The sequence below is a fragment of the Scyliorhinus canicula genome, chromosome 7 (genome assembly GCF_902713615.1).
Source record: "Scyliorhinus canicula chromosome 7, sScyCan1.1, whole genome shotgun sequence".
Taxonomy (NCBI): domain Eukaryota; kingdom Metazoa; phylum Chordata; class Chondrichthyes; order Carcharhiniformes; family Scyliorhinidae; genus Scyliorhinus; species Scyliorhinus canicula.
The window spans coordinates 60,907,529-60,928,992 of record NC_052152.1 but is presented as its reverse complement, the minus strand read 5'-3'; the positions used below and the strand labels follow the sequence as shown (position 1 = coordinate 60,928,992).

The 21,464-nt window shown below is 48.0% G+C and overlaps 1 protein-coding gene across 1 annotated transcript in view; it reads left to right on the top strand.

The window, feature by feature from the left end:
* The window catches only part of si:dkey-100n23.5 (cyclic AMP receptor-like protein A), a 334,022-nt gene that overhangs the window by 253,654 nt on the left and 58,904 nt on the right, over positions 1 to 21,464 (top strand). The window contains exons 10-11 of the mRNA XM_038802132.1: positions 10,745 to 10,792; positions 13,420 to 13,502. Of these exons, the coding sequence (XP_038658060.1) occupies positions 10,745 to 10,792; positions 13,420 to 13,502 (131 nt within the window). The remainder of the gene's footprint in view (positions 1 to 10,744; positions 10,793 to 13,419; positions 13,503 to 21,464) is intronic.

Sequence of the window (21,464 nt, the reverse complement as noted above, 5' to 3'; positions counted from 1 at the left end):
GGAGGAGGAATCTTGTAAGGGGTCTAGTTTGAGGGCTATGGTGACGGCAGCATTGCCAATGGCTCCGAGTAGGTATTCAGGGAGCCCAGTGGTGCAGTCCACGGTGAAGATATGGAATCAGCTGAGGAGGCATTTTAGGGTGGAAGGGATGTTGGTGCTAACGCCACTATGCGAGAATCATGGGTTTGAGCTGGGGGGAGGGGGATGGATAGTGTATACAGGAGGTGGAGGGAAGTGGGGGTGGTCAAGTTGAGGGATTTGTATTTGGAGGAACGGTTCGCCAGATTGGAGGAGCTATGGGTGAGGGTAAAGCTGCCGAGGGGGGGAGTGAGTTCAGGTATCTACAGGTTAGGGACTTTGCACAAAAGGTCTGGAAGGGGTTCCCTAGATTGCCGGGATACGCCCTGTTGGAGCGACTGCTGCTTCCGGATGTGGAAGGGGAGGGAAGAATTGGGGATATATATAAGTGGCTGGTGGAGCAGGGAGGCGGGCAGGTGGTGAAGATCAAGGAGAAATGGGAAGCGGAGTATGGAATGGAGATCAATTGGGGAGTATGGAGTGAGGCACTGCGAAGGGTAAACGGGACCTCCTCTTGTGCAAGGATGAGCCTGATACAGTTCAAGGTGGTGCATAGGGTGCATATGAACTCGGGCGAGAATGAGTGGGTTCTTTCAGGGGGTAGCAGATGAGTGTGAGAGGTGCGGGCGGGGGCCAGCGAATCATGTGCACATATTTTGGGGTTGTGAAAAATTGGGAAGATTCTGGGCGGGAGTGTTCGCGGTCTTAGCCAGGATAGTGGAGGGGGGGGGGGGGGGGGGGGGGGGGGAGAATCTGTACAAACTGTTAGTTGATTGTTGGCGAGAATGTTTCCCGGGGTGTTTATTTGCTGTAACCTACTTTGATACAAGTTTGAATAAAATGCATTTAAAAAAAGAGATCCAAGGTTCTCTCGCCAAATTTGCAGACAACACAAATATAGGTGAGACTGTAATTTGCACTGAAGAACTAAGAACCTTACAAATGGATATTGATAGGTTAGGAAAGTGGGCCAAAATGCGGCTGATGGAGTTTAACGTGTATAAGTGTGAGGTCACTCATTTTGATCAGGAAGGCAACTTATTGGTGCAATTCTCCCAAACACTTTCTGTGGCGTGTTGTTCCGGGGGTTTGGCATCAGCTCTGCCGGCGAGTTCACCACCACTATTTAATGACACTTAGTCACTTTTTTGGGCCCTGGGAGTTTAGCCCACATTTAGGGTGCTATCTTCCGAGAGAGGCCAAAAATGAGATCTGTGCCGGGCACCAAACAGCTTGCGATGCAACCGTCCCACTCCCGTAGACAAAATCGGGATCTCGCTGTAGCGAGGTGAGAAACCAATTATCACCACTTAAGCCCCATTTCTATACAATCAACGAGAGTGACCCCATATCCAATGGCCTCCCGTCATCCATCGGCCTCCCCAGCATGTGCTCGCGCTGGCGCCGAATTAGTACTCCTTTTGAAAAAAGGGCAACCTGGCGGAAGGGTTCCGTGGGGAGCCGAGGAGGTGAGTATCAGTTTTTGTTTACAAAGAGCCTGGGGCTGCTGGGCTTGCCATCCCAGTGCTCGGCTTGGAGTGGGGGACCCTCCGCAGAGGTGGGTCGTCATGGGGGGTGGGGGACCCTCTGGGGTGGGCCGTCATGAGAGGGGGGGGGGAGGCAACTGGGAGGGGCAATCGCTCACGGCACCACCATGCCAACCCCTGAATCCCAGCCCCATTCCAGGGGCAACCCTTGTCTCTGACTGTCTGCCCCACCGATCACCCATAACCCCCACCACCTGCATGGCTGAAGGTTATCGCTAATAGGGAATTGGCAATCGTGGTTAAGTGAGCATTTGACACATGCCAAGTGGATTCCTGTGGGTAGGCAGACCATGTAGCATGTGAGACCCATTGCCTAGCATTCCAATCAAACCTTGATACCTGGAAATTGTGCCTGAACACTGCAACAGGCAACACCACACACACAGCAGCCAACATCCAAACACCCAGGGCTTGGGATACAGCTCAGGGACATGACTATGGCCGGAGGGTAGGTGGGTGCCACAGGGAGGGGGGTTGCTGAGAGAGATGGGCAAAGGGTCCGGGGGTCAGCCTGCATTGTGGAAGAGAGTGACAGAAGAAGAATAATGGCTGTGCAAAAAAGTGGTTTAATGTGCTGTACAATACTCCATTCCCGATAGTGTTGTCCCCCCGTCCCCCCCCACACCAAACCCCACCCCCTCCCCCTACTCCAGTGTCCTCGGTGATCCTCAACGTGCCTGGCCCTCCTAGCTCTACCACTATGTGACATGAAATGAAAATCACTTATTGTCACAAGTAGGCTTCAAATCAAGTTACTGTGAAAAGCCTCTAGTCGCCTCATTCTGGTGCCTGTTCGGGGAGGCTGGCACAGGAAATGAACCGTGCTGCTGGCCTGCGTTAAGTGCAGTGGATCCCACATCTTACGGCGAGATCCCGATTTTCACAGTAACTTCATTGAAGCCTACTCGTGACAATAAGCGATTTTTATTTTTCATTTCCTCCCTGGCCTCCTCCACCAGCTTCGTTAAGTTCCACTTATGGAGCCCCGTCCATTCCCTCGCTACCTGAATTCCCAAGTACCTAAACCTATTCCTCGCTACCGTAAAGGCATCCCCCCTAAATTAGCCCGCTGTGCCAGCTCATTCACCGGGAATACTCCGCTTTTCCCTACATTCAGCTTGTATCCTGAGAACCCTCCAAACCTCCCCAACAGGCCCATAATCCTTCCCATACTCTCAACGGATCCGAAACATACAGCAGGAATTCATCGGCATGGAGCGACACCCAATGCTCCCTCTGTCCCCTCATTATCCCCTGCCACTCTGCTGACCCCCTGAGAGCCATCGCCAACGGCTCTATGGCCACCGCAAACAGCAGCGGCGACAGCAGGCATCCCTGCCTCGTACCCCTGTGTAAGTCAAAGCTTCGCGAGCTCATATCATTCGTCCTCACCCTCGCTCTTGGCGCCACATACAGCAACTGCACCCATGCCACAAATCTCGTCCCAAATCCAAACCTTCCCAAAACTTCGAACAAGTACCGTCACTCCCCGATCACCTCCAGTACGAGTGCTCTCGACGTATTCATCACCACATTCAACAGCCGTCTTATATTACTAGCAAACTGCCTGCCCTTCACGAAGCCTATTTGATCTGCAACCATCCCCGGGACACAATCCTCCATCCTCCCTGCCAACAACTTACCTAATACTTTCACATCCGTGCTCAATAGTGATATGGGTCTATACGACCCACATTCCAGCGGATCAATCCCTTTTTTGAGGATTAGTGTGATTACTGCCTGCTTCATCATCTCCAGCAATTCCCCCTCCACAGTGCATCATTAAATGCCCCCAACAGATGTGGTGCCAGGTCCGCAGCAAATTCCTTATAAAATTCTGCCGGGTACCCATCCGGCCCAGGGGCCTTCCCTGACTTCATACCCCTGATACTATCCAGCACCTCCCTCAGCCCCAGGGGCTCCTCCAACGCCTTCCTCTTTGCTTCCTCCACCTGGGGAAATTCCAGCTCGTCCAGAAACCGCCCAATGACCCCCTCCTCTCCTCCTGGGTCTGCCTCATAAAGTCCCTGGTGATACTCTCTAAATGCCTCATTTATCTTCCCTGGCTCTGACACCACATCCCCAGCCCTAGTCCGGGTCTTCAATATTTCCCTGGACACAGCCTGCCTCCGCAGCTAGTGCGCCAGCATGCGGCTCGCCTTCTCCCCATACTTGTATTGCACCCTTCATGCCCTATCAGTTTCCCCACCGCCCTCCCCGTTGTCAGCCTGTCAAATTGCCCCTTCAGCTTTTTCCTTTTTCCTCCTTGCCAATCCCTCGACGGTGGGCACCCTTGAATATTCCCTGTCCACCTCCACTATCTTGCTCACTAGACGGTCATGTTCCACCCTCCTTTCCTTATTCGCACGAACAGTAAATTAGATAATTTCTCCCGGACCACTGCCTTCAGTGCTTCCCAAAAAATGTCTGCCGACACCTCCCCATTCTGATTGAACTCCACATAATCCCTAATCGCCAACCGCACCTTATCACAAAAACCTCCATCCGCCAACAACCCCGAGTCAAACCTCCACCCTGGCCTCTGCTCTCGACCCATACTGAACCGAATATCCAGTCAGTGGGGTGCATGGTCCGAGATAACTATCGCCGCATACCCTGCCCCCTCCACCCCAACCAAAATCTCCCTAATCACTGCAAAGTAATCAATCCTCGAATATACCTTATAGACGTGAGAGAAGAAGGAATACTCCCTTCCCCCTGGTTTCTAAAAGCACCATGGATCCACCATACTTATCCTCTCCATAAATCCCCCCCAGCTCCCTTACCATTCGTACCCTACCTATCGACCTGGGGCTCGATCTATCCACCCTCGGCTCCAGGACACAGTTAAAATCTCCTCCCGTGGTCAACTGGTACGTGGCCAAATCCGGGATTGATGCCAGCAACCCCGTCATAAAACCCAAATCATCCCAATTTGGGGCATACACATTTACCAACACTACCGGTGCCCCTTCCAATACCCCACTCACAATCACATATCTCCCACCTGGATCCCTCACCTCCTTCGCACTCACGAATCCCATTTTTTTTGTTCATTAAAATCGCCACACCCCTCGATTTCGAATCAAACCCCAAGTGAAAAACCATCCCAACCCACCCCTTCCTTAACCTAACCTGGTCCTTCACACGGAGTGTGTCTCCTGCAAAAAGACCACCTCCGCTTTCAAGCTCCTGAGGTGCGCGAACACCCGCAACCTTTTAACCGGCCCATTCAGTCCCCGGAAGTTCCACATTAACACCCTTACTGGAGGCTTGCGCCTCCAATCCCCTCTACCATCCGTCATCTTCAGCACTTAACTTCTGCCCCTTCAATTCTATTCTGTATCTAGCCCACCCCAGATGGACCTTTTCTTCGGCCTTGACCATGTCATCTTTCACCCACTGCCGCGTCACAATTCCCACCCTCTTCCCCTTTCCCCCTCCTCCCGGCCAATTCTCTTGACCTTCTCCCCCACCACCTCACCTCCGTTCACCAGTATAACCTGCTAGCACGGCTGCCCCTGCCCAAAGGCACCTCCTAATGACCTCCCCCTCCCTCTCTTCCCACTCCTCAGCTCAAATGAGAAGGCCTCCTGCTGGCCTTACCCTCCCCCACCCAAAAGAGGACTTCTCCTGAACTCCAGGTAGCCTTCTCCAAAAGCAAATAAACAAATGTTAAACACAAACAGTCCCATAAAACAGGAGGGGGGATGGGAACATCCATCCCCACATAAACTTTTCACCCTTACAACTCCTTACAATCTCAACATTGAACAGAACCCCCCACCCCACACAAAAAAAGGCGAAAATCCCCCAATCCCTCCACCACTTCAAACATGCTCCCAAAAGGGCAGCATGTGGCGCAGTGGTTAGCACTGGGATTGCGGCGCTGAGGACCCGGGTTCGAATCCCGGCCCTGGGTCACTGTCCGTGTGGAGTTTGCACATTCTCCCCATGTCTGCGTGGGTTTCACCCCCACAACCCAAAGATGTGCAGGTTAGGTGGATTGGCCACGCTAAATTGGCACTTAATTGGAAAACAATAATTGGCTACTCTAAATTTAAAAAAAACATGCTCCCAACGGTTACATAGTGCCAGCACCCCAGTTCCCAAGCATTGGCCACTCAGTTCTCCCCCAGCTTATGCTCCTAATGAAGTCTTCGGCTGCTTCTGGGGTCTCAAAATAATACTCCCGGCCTCCGAACGCCACCCATAATTTTGGCGGGTAGAGCACCCCAAACCTGATCTGCCACCGCGTACAGCACCACCTTGGCCTTGTTGAAACCTGCCTCCGTTTTGCCAACTCGGCTCCGATGTCCTGAAAAATCCGGACGTTATTTCCCTCCCAGTCGCAGCTACGCTTCTCCCTGGCCCACCGTAGAATTTTCTCTTTCTCCACAAATTTATGGAGTCTCACGATCACTGCCCGTAGCGGCTTCCCAGCTTGAGGCTTCTGCCTCAGAGACCTATGTGCTCGGTCCACTTCAGGTGCCTTATCTAGCACCCCTTCTGCCACCAGTCCCGCCAGCATCCTCGAGACGTACCTCGTGGCACTCACACATTCCACTCCTTCAGGCAGGCCCACTATTCGCAGGTTCTGTCTTCTCGAGGTATTCTCCTGCTCCTCAACCTTTGCCCTCAACGTCTTACAACGGTCTCCTCGGAGCCCCACCTCCACCTCCAGAGCCACCACACAATCGCTGTGGTCCGAGATCACTCCTTCAATCTCCCAAATCTGTGACCCCTGCACCTCCAAAGACCTCTCCATCCGCTCCAAAGTACTCTTCAGAGGTGCCACAGCTTCTGCAATGGCCTTTGCATGATCCTCACGCATTTCTTTCCTCTGCTTATGGAATTCCTCCCTGATAGAAGTAATCAGTTCCTGTATCTGGGGCCCTACAGTTTGCCCCTCCCCCGCCTGCATGTTGGAAGAGTCTGTTGATGCAGCACAAGACTGTTTCAACTTTCCAGTCAAATTTCTCACTGCTTTCTGCCGGGTCTGGTGATCAGAAAACATACCATTCCAGGGGCAAACTACTCCTCTAACATTCACCTACTCCTTTTCATCAAAATTCCACCCCGATCTGTGTGAAAGGAGCCCTTTTCTGTCACTTTAAGCAGGAACAACTCCATGGTCACAACCAGAAGTCCCAGAACCTTCTATCACTACTATCCAAGTTGTTAATATGGCTTAGGTCACTGTGCGGAGTCTGCACATTCAGTTAAAAGATGAACCAAATCTGAAAAGAGTCTCAATTGGGCGGCACAGTAGCACAGTGGTTAGCACTATATTTTAACAGCGCCAGGGCCTCTCGTTCGATTCCTGGCTTGGGTCACTGTCTGTGTGGAGTCTGCAAGTCCTCCCCGTGTCTGCGTGGGTTGCCTCCGGATGCTCCGGTTTCCTCCCACAACTCCCAAAAGACATGCTTGTTAGGTGAATTAGACATTCTGAATTCTCCCTCTGTGTACCCGAATAGGCGCTGGAGTGTGGCGACTAAGAGATTTTCACAGTAACTTCATTGCAGTGTTAATGTAAGCCTACGTGTGACACCAATAAAGATTATTATTATTTATGTAAATTGTAAATAGTTGGGGCCCAAGGACCAAACGCTGTGGCATCCCACTAGTTATAGCTTGCCATTTGTCCTGACTCTCTGTCTTCTGTCCATCAGCCAGTCTTCTATCCAAGCTAGTAAATTACTCCTAACCCCATGTGATCTCACCTTGTGTATTAACCTTCTGTGAGGTACTTTATCAAACGCCTTCCGGAAGTCCAGATATACTACATCTACAGGATCCCATTATCCACTTGGCTTGTTATATCTTTGAAGACCTCTAGCAAATTAGCCAAACATGATTTGCCCTTCATAAAGCCATGCTGACTCTGATGGATTACGATTGATTTTCCAAATGTCCTGATATTATTTCCTTAATAAGTTATTCGAAGAATTTCCCAACAACAGATGTTAAACTAACTGGTTTGTAATTTCCCACATTCGTTCTCCATCCCTTTTTGAATAAGTGTGTTACATTAGCATGTTTCCAATCCACTGGAACCTTTCCCATGTCCGGGGAATTTTGGAATATTATACCCAATGGATCCACTATCTCCACTGCCACTTCATTTAACACCCTAGGATGTAGGCCATCAGGTAAGGGGGACTTGCCTGCCTTCAATCCCAAAAGTTTGTTGAGTACTGTTTCCCTATTGATGCTGATTTTTCTATATTTCAGCCTTTCTATTACCTCTGAATTACCCGTTCCTAAAGGAATAGCAGCCATGATGTGGAGATGCCGCCGTTGGACTGGGGTGAACACAGTAAGAAGTCTTACAACACCAGGTTAAAGTCCAACATTTTTGTTTCAAACACTAGCTTTCGGAGCACCTGAGGAAGGAGCAGTGCTCCGAAAGCTAGTGTTTGAAACAAACATGTTGGACTTTAACCTGGTGTTGTCAGACTTCTTACTACAGGAATGGTACGAGTGTCCAACAGTGAAAACTGAGGCAAAATGTTGATTCAGCATCTTTGCCATTTCTGTGCTCTCCACGATTAATTCTTCACTATTAATTCTCCGGTTTCATCTTCAACAGACCAACATTAACCTTAGCGACTCTCTTCACTTTTATGAACTGTAACTATATTTTGTATTGTAGCTGTTCTGCTACATCTTGGCTAGGGGAGCATTAAGTTCTGGAGCACAAGTCTTCAGTACTATTGCTGGTATATCAACAGGGCCGATAGCCTTTGCAGTATCCAGTTCCTTCAACCGTTTCTTGACATCATGTGGAGTGAATCAGATTGGCTGAAGACTGGCATCTGTGATGCTGGGGACCGCCAGAGAAGACCAAAGTGGATCATCCACTTGGTATTTCTGGCTGAAGATTGTTGCAAAAGCTTCAGCCTTATCTTTTGCACTGATATGCTGGGCATCCTCATCACTGAGGAAGGGGGATATTTGTGGAGCCAGTGAGATGCTTAATTGTCCATCACCATTCCCCATTGAATGTGGCAGGACTGCAGACCTGAGATCGATAGGTTGTGGGATGGCTCAGCTCTGCTGATCGCATGCTGTTTGTGCTGTCTGTCATGCAGGTAGTCCTGAGTTGTGTCTTCATCTGGTTAACACTTCATTTTTAGGTGTACTTGGTGCTGCTCCTGGCACACCCCCTGTACTCAGGGTTGATCCTGTGGCTTGGTGGGGAAATGCCTGCCCCTGAGGTTGCAGATTGCAGTTGAGTACAATTCTGCTACTGATGTCCCACAGCTTCTCATGGATGCCCAGTGTTGAGTTGCTAGCTCTGTTTGAAATGTATCCCATTTAGCCCGGTGATAGTGTCCCAGTGCATCGTCAATGAGCAGGGATGATGACGGCAATGTCTGGGACATTATCTGTAAGGTGTAATTCCACGTGTTTGATGATGTCAGGATCTTTTCGACTAATCGGTGGGACAGCTTTTTCAATTTTGGCACAAGCCTCCAGATATTAGTAAGGAGGCCTTTGCATTGTTGACATGGCTGAGTTTGCTGTTCTCATTTCCAGTACCTAATTCAGTGTCGGGTGAATGTCAGGTTTCAATCTTTATAGACTTTCTAATGGTTTGATACAACCACATTGCTGTGGGCCTTGTGTCACATGAAGGCCAGACTGGGTAAGGAGGGCAGATTTTCTTTCCTAAAGGGCATTAGTGAACCAGGTGGGTTTTTATGACAATTGACAATGGTTTTATGGTCAACACTAAACTTTTAATTCCAGTTTTTTTTATTGATTGAATTCAAATTGCACCATCTGCTATGGTGGGTTTCAATCCCCAGTCCCCAGAATATTAACTGGATCTTTGGATTACTACTCCAGCGACAATAGCACTACACCACCACCTCACGCATGGGACTGGATTCTCCAATTCTCAGGCTATGTCCTGATGCCAGCGTGAAAACGGTGGCCTTTTATGACCGAGAATTCGGCATAAAATGTCCACCGATCCTCCGTTTGGTGGGGAACGAGCAGGCAGGCTGCAAAGAGCACCCGGCTCTAGCTGCCGATACGGCCAGAGAATTGCCGGGTCCGTGGCCGAGCATGCGCACCGCAGCGGCCTGCAGCAGCCGCGCAACATGGCACCAGCCGCACGTGGACCTGACTTGCCAAATAGTGCCCCCCCCCCCCCCCCCCCCCCCCCCCCGGCCGGCTCTTGACCCCCAACCTACCCCCAAACAGTGCCCTCAGCCCCTGCCAAAGTCCCCCCATGCCCGCAGATCGGCTCTCCCCCAACTGTGGCGGCGGTGGACTGAGTCCACAGCCATCACGCCAAGTTCCCAACAAATAATAGCACCACGCCGCCGGGAACTCGGCCGGTCAGGGTCAGAGCATTGGGGGGAGGGCTTCGGGCAACATCCTGAGGCCGTCGATACAGCATGCAGTGAGTACGCCGCTTTGGAGGGGGTGGAGCATCGCAAAAGCAGCGCAGCCCCCGATTTCGGCATGAGCGTTGATTCTCCGGCCAAACGCGATTTCTGTGTCGCCAACCGGAGAACCCAGCCCATGGTTCCTCACTGAGGTTCAGGTAGGGGAATTGTTTCCTGACGACCCTCGATAGGTAAGGTCTCTTGATGAGAATCCTTCTCCCCCCTCCTACTCCTCATCCTAACACTCCCAGTAGTTTGTTCTGCTGTGTGTTGTTTCTGCACATTTGACCTGACAGGCTGTAGTTCATGTGGAATGATTACTACTGCACCCATTTCTAGCAGCAAGTGGTTTCTGCAGAAACTGTGAAGTCAGGACCAAATCAGTACCTGCCACACCCCTCCCTGTAGACTTTAGCAAGTTTAAATAACTCTAGAGACCTTTAAATGCTTCTTCAATCGTAGAAATCAATCAGCAACTAAACTGAAAGTAGTGATCATCTGCCACATACCTTCAGTGGACGCTTCATGTGCATGTCAATGTATTCACCAAAATGGAGTCTGGTGTGGTTCACAACAGAAGTGTGCATACATTGCCATAGATGTCAATTTGGAGGCAAAACGGCGCTTGCAGCATTGAATCACTGAGCACAAATGAGCTAAATTTTCTGACAATTGTTTTCAAATTCTAAATCTGCGTTCTGCCATTTTTTCATACAGGTTTTAACTTGGTCTGGGCCATATGATCCTGAAAGAGAAAGAAGCAAGGTACGGTTCAGATGAGACTACAATTTATGCAAATAAATTCCTGTAAATTAGTGCTTAAGAAAGCTCTCCATCTTCCCGTATTGTGGGGACAGATTTAATAAAAAGTTAAAGCAAGCCCATGACTAAGTGAGTTAGACACTGGCCTCTCGTCACTGAGGCTAGGCTCAAAGCCAATTGAGACTGATAGTAGATAGTAACAAGGCTTTTTCAATCTGCCTGACAGTAAGAAACCTGGATGAAATTTTTCATTTTAAATTTATTCTTGGAATATGGACGTCATAAGCGACTGTATTTTCCTTAAACTGTATGCTAAATTTACATTGTGGATTATGATTATGCAGCTTCAGACCATGAATGAAGAACAGAAATGAAAGTTGGTATGTAGATTGAGTAAGTTATGTTCAGTTATAAAAGATTTGCACTATTGGGTTCTGGCAGTACAGCTGTAACTTGTAGCTGGCGCAGATGTACAAGTACCAATGCCCTAATTTTATTTTAGATCGCAAAACTGCAATCACAAATTATTTTTAATTGAAAAGTAACATCTATTCTTCAATCCCAGATATGAAAGTACCTTTTTGTATGCAATAAAGAGTAAAAATGAAGCCTCTTCAGATAAAATATTAACATTTGTTCATGTTATCTGGATTTGAACTGAATTCCAAGGCTGAATAAACTAATTTGTTATGATTAAGGTGAGGCAACACCATTGCTGCTTTCTGGAATGTATCAAAGATTAAAGGATTTGAATGTACACATGTATGTATGTACTGATAGTAAGGAGTGTCCAGTATTTCTGCAGGACTAATAGGTAAATGCTGCCCCTCTCTGGCTGACAGTAATACTGCAAACTATTTTGTCATCAAATGCCTTGCATATATTTTCAGGAATAATTCCTGCAAGAATGTACAATTGACTGCAAAATAATCCTGTTCATTATAGATTTTCACTTTTTAAAAATAAATTTAAAGTCCCCAATTATTATTATTTTTTTCCAATTAAGGGGCAATTTAGCATGGCCAATCCACCTAACCTGCACATAGAATTTCATAGAATTTACAGTGCAGAAGGAGGCCATTCGGCCCATCGAGTCTGCACCGGCTCTTGGAAAGAGCACCCTACCCAAGGTCAACACCTCCCCTATCCCAATAGCCCAGTAACCCCACCCAACACTAAGGGCAATTTTGGACACTAAGGACAATTTATCATGGCCAATCCACCTAACCTGCACATCTTTGGACTGTGGGAGGAAACCGGAGCACCCGGAGGAAACCCACGCACACACGGGGAGGATGTGCAGACTCCGCACAGACAGTGACCCAAGCCGGAATCAAACCTGGGACCCTGGAGCTGTGAAACCATTGTGCTATCCACAATGCTACCGTGCTGCCGTCATCTTTGGGTTGTGGGGGTGAAACCCACGCAGACACGGGGAGAACGTGCAAACTCCACATGGACAGTGACCCAGGGCTGGGATTTGAACCCGGGTCCTATAGATTTTCACTTTTAACCTGTTTCCAACACGGTGGTTCTTTTGAAGGGCGTTTCCATTATTTTAATTTTGACCAAAAGGACAGAGTGTGATTTTTTGTTTGATCGGATGATAAATGCTAGGATTGTTTGTATTTTGACAAATCTATTTAATTACCAGATGCATTCTTGATGCATATTATGCTCAAAATATTATACCACTTTTATAGATTGAATGAAGAATAATGAATGACTTTAATGTCTACCAGAAATTAGCAGTATTTTTTTTTACAAGTACCAGTAGAAACTGCAGTGTAATTAGCCTTCTGCCATACATCATTTATTTTGCATTCTAAAAACGCATCTCCAATAAGTCATGGGCTTTTTTTGCAGGGGTGTTTTCAGATCTTCATAAAATAATTATTCTTTTTTATACGGTAGTATGGTAGCAAGTATTTCAACCTTAACACACTGATGCACTGCTGCTAAAGTTTGCAGAATCAAGCAACTCAAAAGGAGGCCTCACTTTTTGATGTGCTTCATAACTATTGCATAGTCATAGCAGGTTCCTCCAAGTTATTGCAGTTGCACCCGTTAATAATTTTTCTTCTAATACGAGGGCAGCAGGGTAGCATGGTGGTTAGCATAAATGCTTCACAGCTCCAGGGTCCCAGGTTCGATTCCCGGCTGGGTCACTGTCTGTGTGGAGTCTGCACGTCCTCCCCCTGTGTGCGTGGGTTTCCTCCGGGTGCTCCGGTTTCCTCCCACAGTCCAAAGATGTGCGGGTTAGGTGGATTGGCCATGCTAAATTGCCCGTAGTGTCCTAATAAAAGTAAGGTTAAGGGGGGGTTGTTGGGTTACGGGTATAGGGTGGATACGTGGGTTTGAGTAGGGTGATCATGGCTCGGCACAACATTGAGGGCCGAAGGGCCTGTTCTGTGCTGTACTGTTCTACTGTTCTACGAGGCGTAATTAACCAGGAGCCAGATCTTTGTGAACTGTGGATGTAATTAGTTTAAAACAGGACTGTAGATTTTCCTTCTTTCTTATTTATAATGATGCATTTTCTATTGGACTTCCTGTCTGTTTGTGAGAAATGATTTAAAACTGGCAGAATCAAATGTGTTCAGAAATTATATTTTTCTCTCGAAATGTAGATTTTATTAACTCTGGAAATCAAGCCGCTTAAGTGGTACCCATCTGTATACCTGGCGGTGTCTCTTTTTCCCCTCATTAACAGGTGAGTGAAAATAATTGTTGCCATTGCTGCTTCTGGTACTTAATAGGGCTTCGGTAATTATAGATTACTGTGGCCAAGTAGCATGACTGCTAGATGATTACTGTCAGATTAAAGATGAGTCATTTGTTATCTTCTGGGGGAGGGGTCGAAAATAGAATTCTAATTTTCCTATTTAAGAGGATTTCATCTAATGCAGTGGTACCTTGTTTAAAAATGACAGCATGGCAAAATGTATCCTTAATTGCATCAGTAAATATTCTGTTCTGCCCAGCCATCCTTGAGTCCAGTCAGTAACTAACAGGGTGACGTTGTTCAGTTGCTGCTGTATAATTTTTAAACACCACAGTTTTCTGAAATGGTTTTACGTTCTTCTAGAAAAAATTCAGTTTGACCGACTTGTCAAATTCACCATGATTTCCTCTTTCACTTCTGAAACCGGAATTTAGACACAGTCCTGACAAATAGGATAAAAGTCCCCTCGCTTTGTAGATTGTAAAAGCCTAGTGTTTTGGGGGATTTCTGTCTGAAAGATGACCTCTACAGGCTAAGATTAAAGTCTGATCAACTGCACAACCAATAAAGAAAAACTGTTGGAATTTTTAGAAAAAGTCCACGAGTTGGTGCTCTGTTTGATCATCTTTCTCTCTCTCTCTCCCCCCCCCCCCCCCCCTCATTCCGAGCAACAAATAAAAGATTTAACATTGAAAATTTAAACGTCAGATTTGAAGGGCCCTATGCTACCTCTGTGTAAGTGAATGGATTTTTAGGGGGTCAAATTCTTGCCTGAAGTGGACTCCAAACCTTGGCTCCTGAGAGTCTGAATCAAAGCACATATCACAGGGAATACAAACTCAGATAAAAGCTCTTTTAATGTCACATCCAGCCAGACTTCTAGGGACAGTGAATTTCAAAAACTCACAAACGCACCATGAAAAAGCACATGCCAAAGAATAAATTATTAACAAAGAATTTCATTATTTAATAAAGACAACTGACACTAATCACCGTTTTCAACAATCATTTCTCTCTTGTTCGTCCTTACTTTGTTTTCTCCCAATTCAAATTATTCTATTCTGCAACTCTTCTTCTCTGTTTACTTTATGCTCTTTTCTTCTCGCCTCATATCCTTCACTATGTCTCCCATCCTTCACTATGTCTCCCACATTCCTATCTTTTGCTTTCCCTATCCCTCTGATATCCCTCTCTGGGTTTGTCCCATGTTACATCAGGGTATATTTTCAGGTGCCATTCAATCTCACTGGATATGTGGAATGCACACACTTCCAATGAGACCGCAAAGAGGGGTGAGCTCATGTTAAAAACTGATGAGAATTTAGTTTTAATGGTCCCTGGAAAGAGCAGCTTTCATTGTTTTAATGCTGTAACTTTGACCGGAATCTTCCAGAAGGCCCGGGAGGTAGGTAGGAATCCCATTCCTGTCTGGGACATGGAGTAGGATCAATAGAAATACATATGCATGATGAGACCTGTTATGCTTCTTGAAAGAATGCTCGAAGTCGTCTTTAGGTTAAGGATGATTTATTGTGTCCCACAATAAATTACAGATTACACTTGAGAAAAGGCTGCTCTTCAATGTTCTGCAACTAGGCCCCAAACAGACTAGCACCCTTCAGTTACTTGCACCTCTTGCCACTCCAACCCCTCCGGTTTCAAGTGGCGGAGGCGGGCCTTCGGCGTTCCTTTTATGGGTGTCCCCGCGCTGCCCCCTGGTGACTCAGGCGAGGATCACCACATCCCCCTTCTTCACTTTTTTTTTTTCGTAGTTGCAGAGCTGTAGTAAAACACAAAGGTAAAGAGTTAGGTTTATATATATATACACAGAACAGGGCAGGGCGATGCATTTGTCAGTCCATGTTCACAGGTTCAGACGGTCAGGTGCACGTCTGATCCGTGTAGACCTCCTGAGTGGGCTTGGAGATCCAGGGTCGTTTGTGTCCGTGCGGACATCTGCTGCTGGGGTGTCAGGAAGATGTATGACCGTGTCCTGTGGATCCAGTGTGTCCTGCAGATCGAGTGTCGGAAGGACCCGTGGACGAGGTGTGACCTTCAGAAGGTCTCGCCGATTTCGTCGAACCATTGTTCCATCATCCGACTGCACGACGTAGGACCGTGGCGATGTTAGGCGGAGGACCACCGCCATTTTGGACCAACCCCCAGCTGGGTTTCGCAGCCTCACTGTGTCGCCGATGGCCAACGGTGGCAGTACCTTGGCCTGCTTGTCATAGTGCTGCTTTTGCGCTTGCCGCTGTTGACGCATTTGATCCAGGACAGGCGAGTGATCAGGATTGGTGAAGTGTAGCGCTGGTAAAGTTGTCCGCACATCCCTGTTGAAAAGCATCTGAGCTGGTGATAGTCCCGAGCTCAAAGGTGACGAACGGTACGATAGGAGGGCCAAGTGTACGTCAGATTTTGAGTCCGCAGCCTTGCTGATGAGTTGCTTAACTATGTGGACACCTTTCTCCACCCTGCCATTCGATTGCGGAAAGTGGGGACTCGACGTTATGTGCTGGAAATTGTAAATCTTGGCGAAGTCCGTCCACTCCCAGCTGGCAAAACAAGGACCATTGTCGGACATGACCGTCCGTGGGATGCCATGCCTGGAGAAAGTTTCTTTGCAGGCCTTGATGACGGCTGCTGCTGTGAGATCCGGGAGTTGCAGGACTTCCGGGAAGTTGGAGAAGTAGTCAATGATCAGGACATAGTTGCGGCCCATGGAGTGGAACAAATCAATGCCCACTTTGTCCCATGGTGACGTGGCCATCTCATGCTGCTGCAGTGGCTCCTTGCATTGTGCCGGTCGATGTCTTTGGCACGTGTCACAGGAGAGCACCATGTTGGTGATGTCCTCGTTAATCCCTGGCCAGTAAACAGATTGGCGCGCTCTCCTTTTGCATTTTTCGGCACCAAGGTGCCCCTCGTGAATCCTGTGGAGGATGTCCGCCCGGAGAGCCATTGGAATGACGATCCTGTCGTTCCGCAGTATAATGCCATCGACCACGGATAGTTCAGTCTTGACATTCTGGAACTGTGGGCACCGCCCCTTTGGCCAGCCATGCTGCAGGTTGTGTAGGACTTGAAGGAGGGTAGCGTCCTCCTGTGTCGCCTGACGAATTTGCTGCAGCTTCTCGTCCGTTGCCGGGAGCGTCTCCTTGCACCACTGTGCATGAGCTTCCACATCATTGATGGACGCCAGTGGCGGGTTGTCAGCGTCCATGGCTCGTGATAACGTGTCAGCTATCACAAGGTCCTTGCCAGGGGTGTAGACCAGCGTGAAGTCGTACCTGCGCAACTTCATCATCATGCGTTGTAGGCGCGGCGTCATATCATTGAGGTCCTTGTCAATGATATTGACCAGCGGCCTATGATCCGTTTCCACGATGAAAGTGGGGAGACCGTACACATAGTGGTGGAATTTGGTCACTCCTGTTATTAGCCCTAGGCACTCCTTTTCTATCTGTGCATACCTGCACTCTGTGGCGGTCATCGCCCGTGAAGTGTAAGCCACTGGAACCCAGTCCAACTGGTCATCCTGTTGCAGTAGCACAGCACCAATCCCATGTTGACTGGCGTCAGTGGAGATCTTGGTAGGTTTCACCGGGTCAAAAAATGCAAGCGTTGGAGCTGCCATCAGCTGGTATCTTAGATCATCCCATTCAGCCTGGTGAGCCTGGGTCCAGGCAAACTCCGTGTCCTTCCTTGTCACGTTCCTCAACGCCTTTGTCCGTGCTGCCAGGTTGGGTATGAATTTACCAAGGAAGTTGACGAATCCCAGGAACCTTAGAACCGCTTTCTTGTCCTGTGGTCGCTGCATGCTCTGAATTGCAGCGATCTTCTCAGCGTCCGGCTTCACCCCGTGCTCTGAGATTGTGTCGCCCAGGAATGTCAGAGAGGACTGTGCGAAAGTGCACTTGGCCCGGTTGAGCTTGAGTCCAAAGTGGTGGATCCTCTGGAAGACTTGCTTCACCCTCGCAATATGGTCTTTCTCCGTCGCCGACCATATGATGATGTCATCCACATAGACACGTACGCCTTCGATGCCTTCTACCATCTGCTCCATGATTCTGTGGAATATTTCGGATGCAGATATAATGCCGAAGGGCATCCGATTATAGCAGTACCTTCCAAACGGCGTGTTGAAGGTGCATAGCAGGCGGCTGGACTCATCGAGCTGCATTTGCCAGAAACCCTGTGAGGCATCAAGCTTGGTGAAGATGCGAGCTTTTGCCATTTCGCTCGTGATTTCCTCGCGCTTGGGGATCGGGTAGTGTTCCCTGCGAATGTTCTTATTCAGGTCTTTGGGATCTAGACAGATCCGAAGTTCACCAGATGGCTTCTTGACGCACACCAGCGAGCTGACCCAGTCAGTCGGCTGTGTGACTCTTGAGATGACGCCTTGAGTCTGGAGACGCTGAAGTTCGGCTTTGAGCTTGTCCCGCAATGGAGCCGGGACCCTCCGTGGGGCATGAACAACCGGTATGGCTGTCTCTTTGAGCAAGATTCTGTACGTGTAGGGCAGTGTACCCATGCCCGAGAAAACGTCGGGGTAGTCGGTGAGTAGCAGCTGTATGTCCTCGTAAATGCGTGATGATGCAGCCGTGTGCATGAAAATCCGCTGAATGAGCTGCAAATCCTTGCAGGCTTGAGCGCCGAGCAGCGAGGACCTGTTGTCTTCCACAATCTCAAAGCGTAGGCCTGTTACGACAGTTTTGTTGGCAACTTGTAGGTGGCAGGATCCCTTTGAGATGATCGGGTTGCCGTTGTAGTCAGTGAGCTTGCATGCTGCAGGTAACACCTCGTGCGTCCCTGGGACCGATGCGAGATCTTTGCTCGTTAGCAAGTTTGCTGAGGCTCCCGTGTCCAGTTTGAACGTGATGGGGAAGTCCTGTACGTGCACCGTGGCAGTCCATTCACTTGCAGAGTTGATGGCATGCACGTGGCGAGGTTGTGTCGTCAGCTCCTGTGGTCCCGCTGTGGCATTAATAATGCCAATGCTGTACGTGTGCTCCCAGGAGTTGAATTCTTCATGGTCGGAAAAATTGTCGTCGGGAGCCTGAGTGTTCGTGACATCAACTGTGCGGACTTTCAGGTTGCCATGCCGTTGAGTGGACGAGTGAAATTTAGCTGTGGATTGACATTGGGAGGCGAAGTGATTCATTTTTGAACACTTTCTGCACCTTTTTCCTTGGGCAGGACATTGCCCTTTTAAGGGGGAGGAGCCGCAGTAATGACACGTCATGACGTCATGCGTATGCTGCGTTCGCGCATGCGCATTGCGGTTTTCAGACCAGGGCCGGTATTGTGAATAGTGCGCATGCGCGGACCGATCACTTCCGGGTTCGCGTCTTTCAAGATGCTGCGCATGCGCAGACGGGCCAGAGAACGGAAGAGACGGCCTGGAAAACGGAAGAGACGACCTGTGAGGGGAATTCACCATCTTTATATCGTCCTCGTGGTGGGTGTTTTGTAAGGAATGTTTTTCAAATAGCTCCTGTACCTGCTGCATTTTCTGCTCCTGTAACAAGCATTTTTCTATGGTAGTTTTTAGTGTTAAATCGTTTTGAAGTAATAGTGAGTCTCTTAGTTTTTTGTCAGCAAGACCATAGATTAGCTGATCTCTGATGAGTGAGTTTGTTAAATCACCAAAGTTGCAGCCTTGTGCCAGCAAGCGTAACTCTGTGACCAAGTGGGTGATAGTCTCCCCTTGTTTTTGGAGTCTGTGACGGAGGGTGAATCTTTCAATGATCTCATTGGATTGAGACTTACAGTGTTCATCCAATTTTGCCATTATCACTTGAAACTTAGTTTTGTCTTCAGTATCCGCTTATGTGAAAGAGTTATATGTGTCTACCAGTTGCTGGCCACACGATGTGATTAAAAGTGCAATTTTCTTTCCATCGGTGGCTGTATGTAAGTCCTGAGCTAACAAGTACATTTCAAATTGTTGTTTGAACATTTTCCAATTATAATTTAAATTACCTGTAGCTCTCATTGGCGCTGGAAGTAGCGTGTGTTCCATTGTTGCAGAAAGTCGTCTGAAGTTGAGAGGCTGCAAAGTCTGGTGGCCTGCCTGTTGCTGGTGCTTCTTCTTTGTCTGCTGTCTTTTTCTTTCTTTGTCTTGCTGGTAGCGCTGGTTCCCTCTGTTCAGAGAAGCCACTCCTGTACCATGTTATGCTTCTTGAAAGAATGCTCGAAGTCGTCTTTAGGTTAAGGATGATTTATTGTGTCCCACAATAAATTACAGATTACACTTGAGAAAAGGCTGCTCTTCAATGTTCTGCAACTAGGCCCCAAACAGACTAGCACCCTTCAGTTACTTGCACCTCTTGCCACTCCAACCCCTCCGGTTTCAAGTGGCGGAGGCGGGCCTTCGGCGTTCCTTTTATGGGTGTCCCCGCGCTGCCCCCTGGTGACTCAGGCGAGGATCACCACAAGACCAAGCATGTTGTCAAGAGCAGAACTGGAACCCACCAGTAGCTTAAACTGGGGACCATGACCTGGACTGCTTACAATTTAAGGCCACATTTATTTTATTGTTTTTAAAGCACCTTCTTACACAGATTCACTGTCAGTGCCGCAGATCCCCACCAGTGAAAGCAAAATTAGTGAAGCACTCCTGATGTTGGAAAGCAATCAGGACAATGATAGAGATTTCCAGTGACTGCATCTCAACAGTTATTCCGGCAAACACTCCAGTGTAGATTTTCAGCATCAATGTGTTGATGTATGATAATAAGATGCATATTAGCACATGTGCAGCTTCCTGATAATTCTGGACTATCACTGTACTCCGAGTTTGCTACATAAAATGAATAGGTCCATGTGAAGAGAAGCTTGCTGTCTTTTGAGAAGAATATCAGAATCTGGCAATTTTTCTTTAGCTGAATGTTATTTTCTCAATTAACTTCTATCACAACTTTTGAGTGTATGTTTGAGGTGTATGTTTTTAGTTGCTGTGATTACAGTTTTGAAATGGAGCATTCTAGTGGAGATTTCTCTCATTGTGTTCTTCTGGAAGATGAAGAAGAGGATGAATTATTGGATGTGAAGCACATCAGACTACAAGGCAGGAGACACCTCGAATGCCAGGGGCTCTGTGTTTACAGCTAGTGTCACACTTAAAGTTGAAGGTCATTGGAAAACAGTCTGTACTCCTCATTTGTGCCCTAAACTTGTGCCTTAGGGACTCAGTCCTTACCAACGTCCACCACTGGCATGCACTGACAGTTCCAGTTCAGGTCACCATACACTGAGCTTTTATGTATATGGCTGATTATTATCATATCATTGGAGGTATGAGATGTGAGCTTAATCTTGTTCTGGGTGGAGGTCAAAGAATTCATAAAGAAATAGTGATCAAGATGGCGCCATAGCACGGCGACTCTCTGCGACCTCTCTCACACAGATCCTCTTCCTACATCTCTTAGAACTTTACCACATTGTGTATTTATGCATGTCCTATGCTTTTTCATATATGGAACGTTCTGTCTGGTCTGTACGCAGAACAACATGTTTCACTGTACCACAGTACTTGTGACAATAATCAAATTCAAATTCAATCAATTAATTTCCCACCAGGCCCAAGAATTCCAGTGCATGCGTGGCAGGGTGACAGGCTATGCATGCTCCGTTCTAGTCTTTGTTGGCAGTTAAAGGGCTCAACCATCCAGGACATTCATAGTGCGGCTGCATGGTACAAAAACAACAAATACAAGACCTAGCATGTCACCAATAAAAGGGGAGTCACATTACTGAGAGAGAATACCCAGGGGGAGATCCCAGGGAGAAGTCCCAAAGAAGGAAACCACCGGGGAAGGAACCACCGGGTTGAGAGACCACAGAGTATGTTGGGAGGCAGAAGGAGACCCTCCGGAAAAATGCTGTTGTTGCTATGAGTTAAAAGGCTAGTTTACAAGTGCAGCAAGTAATTAGCAAAACAATTAG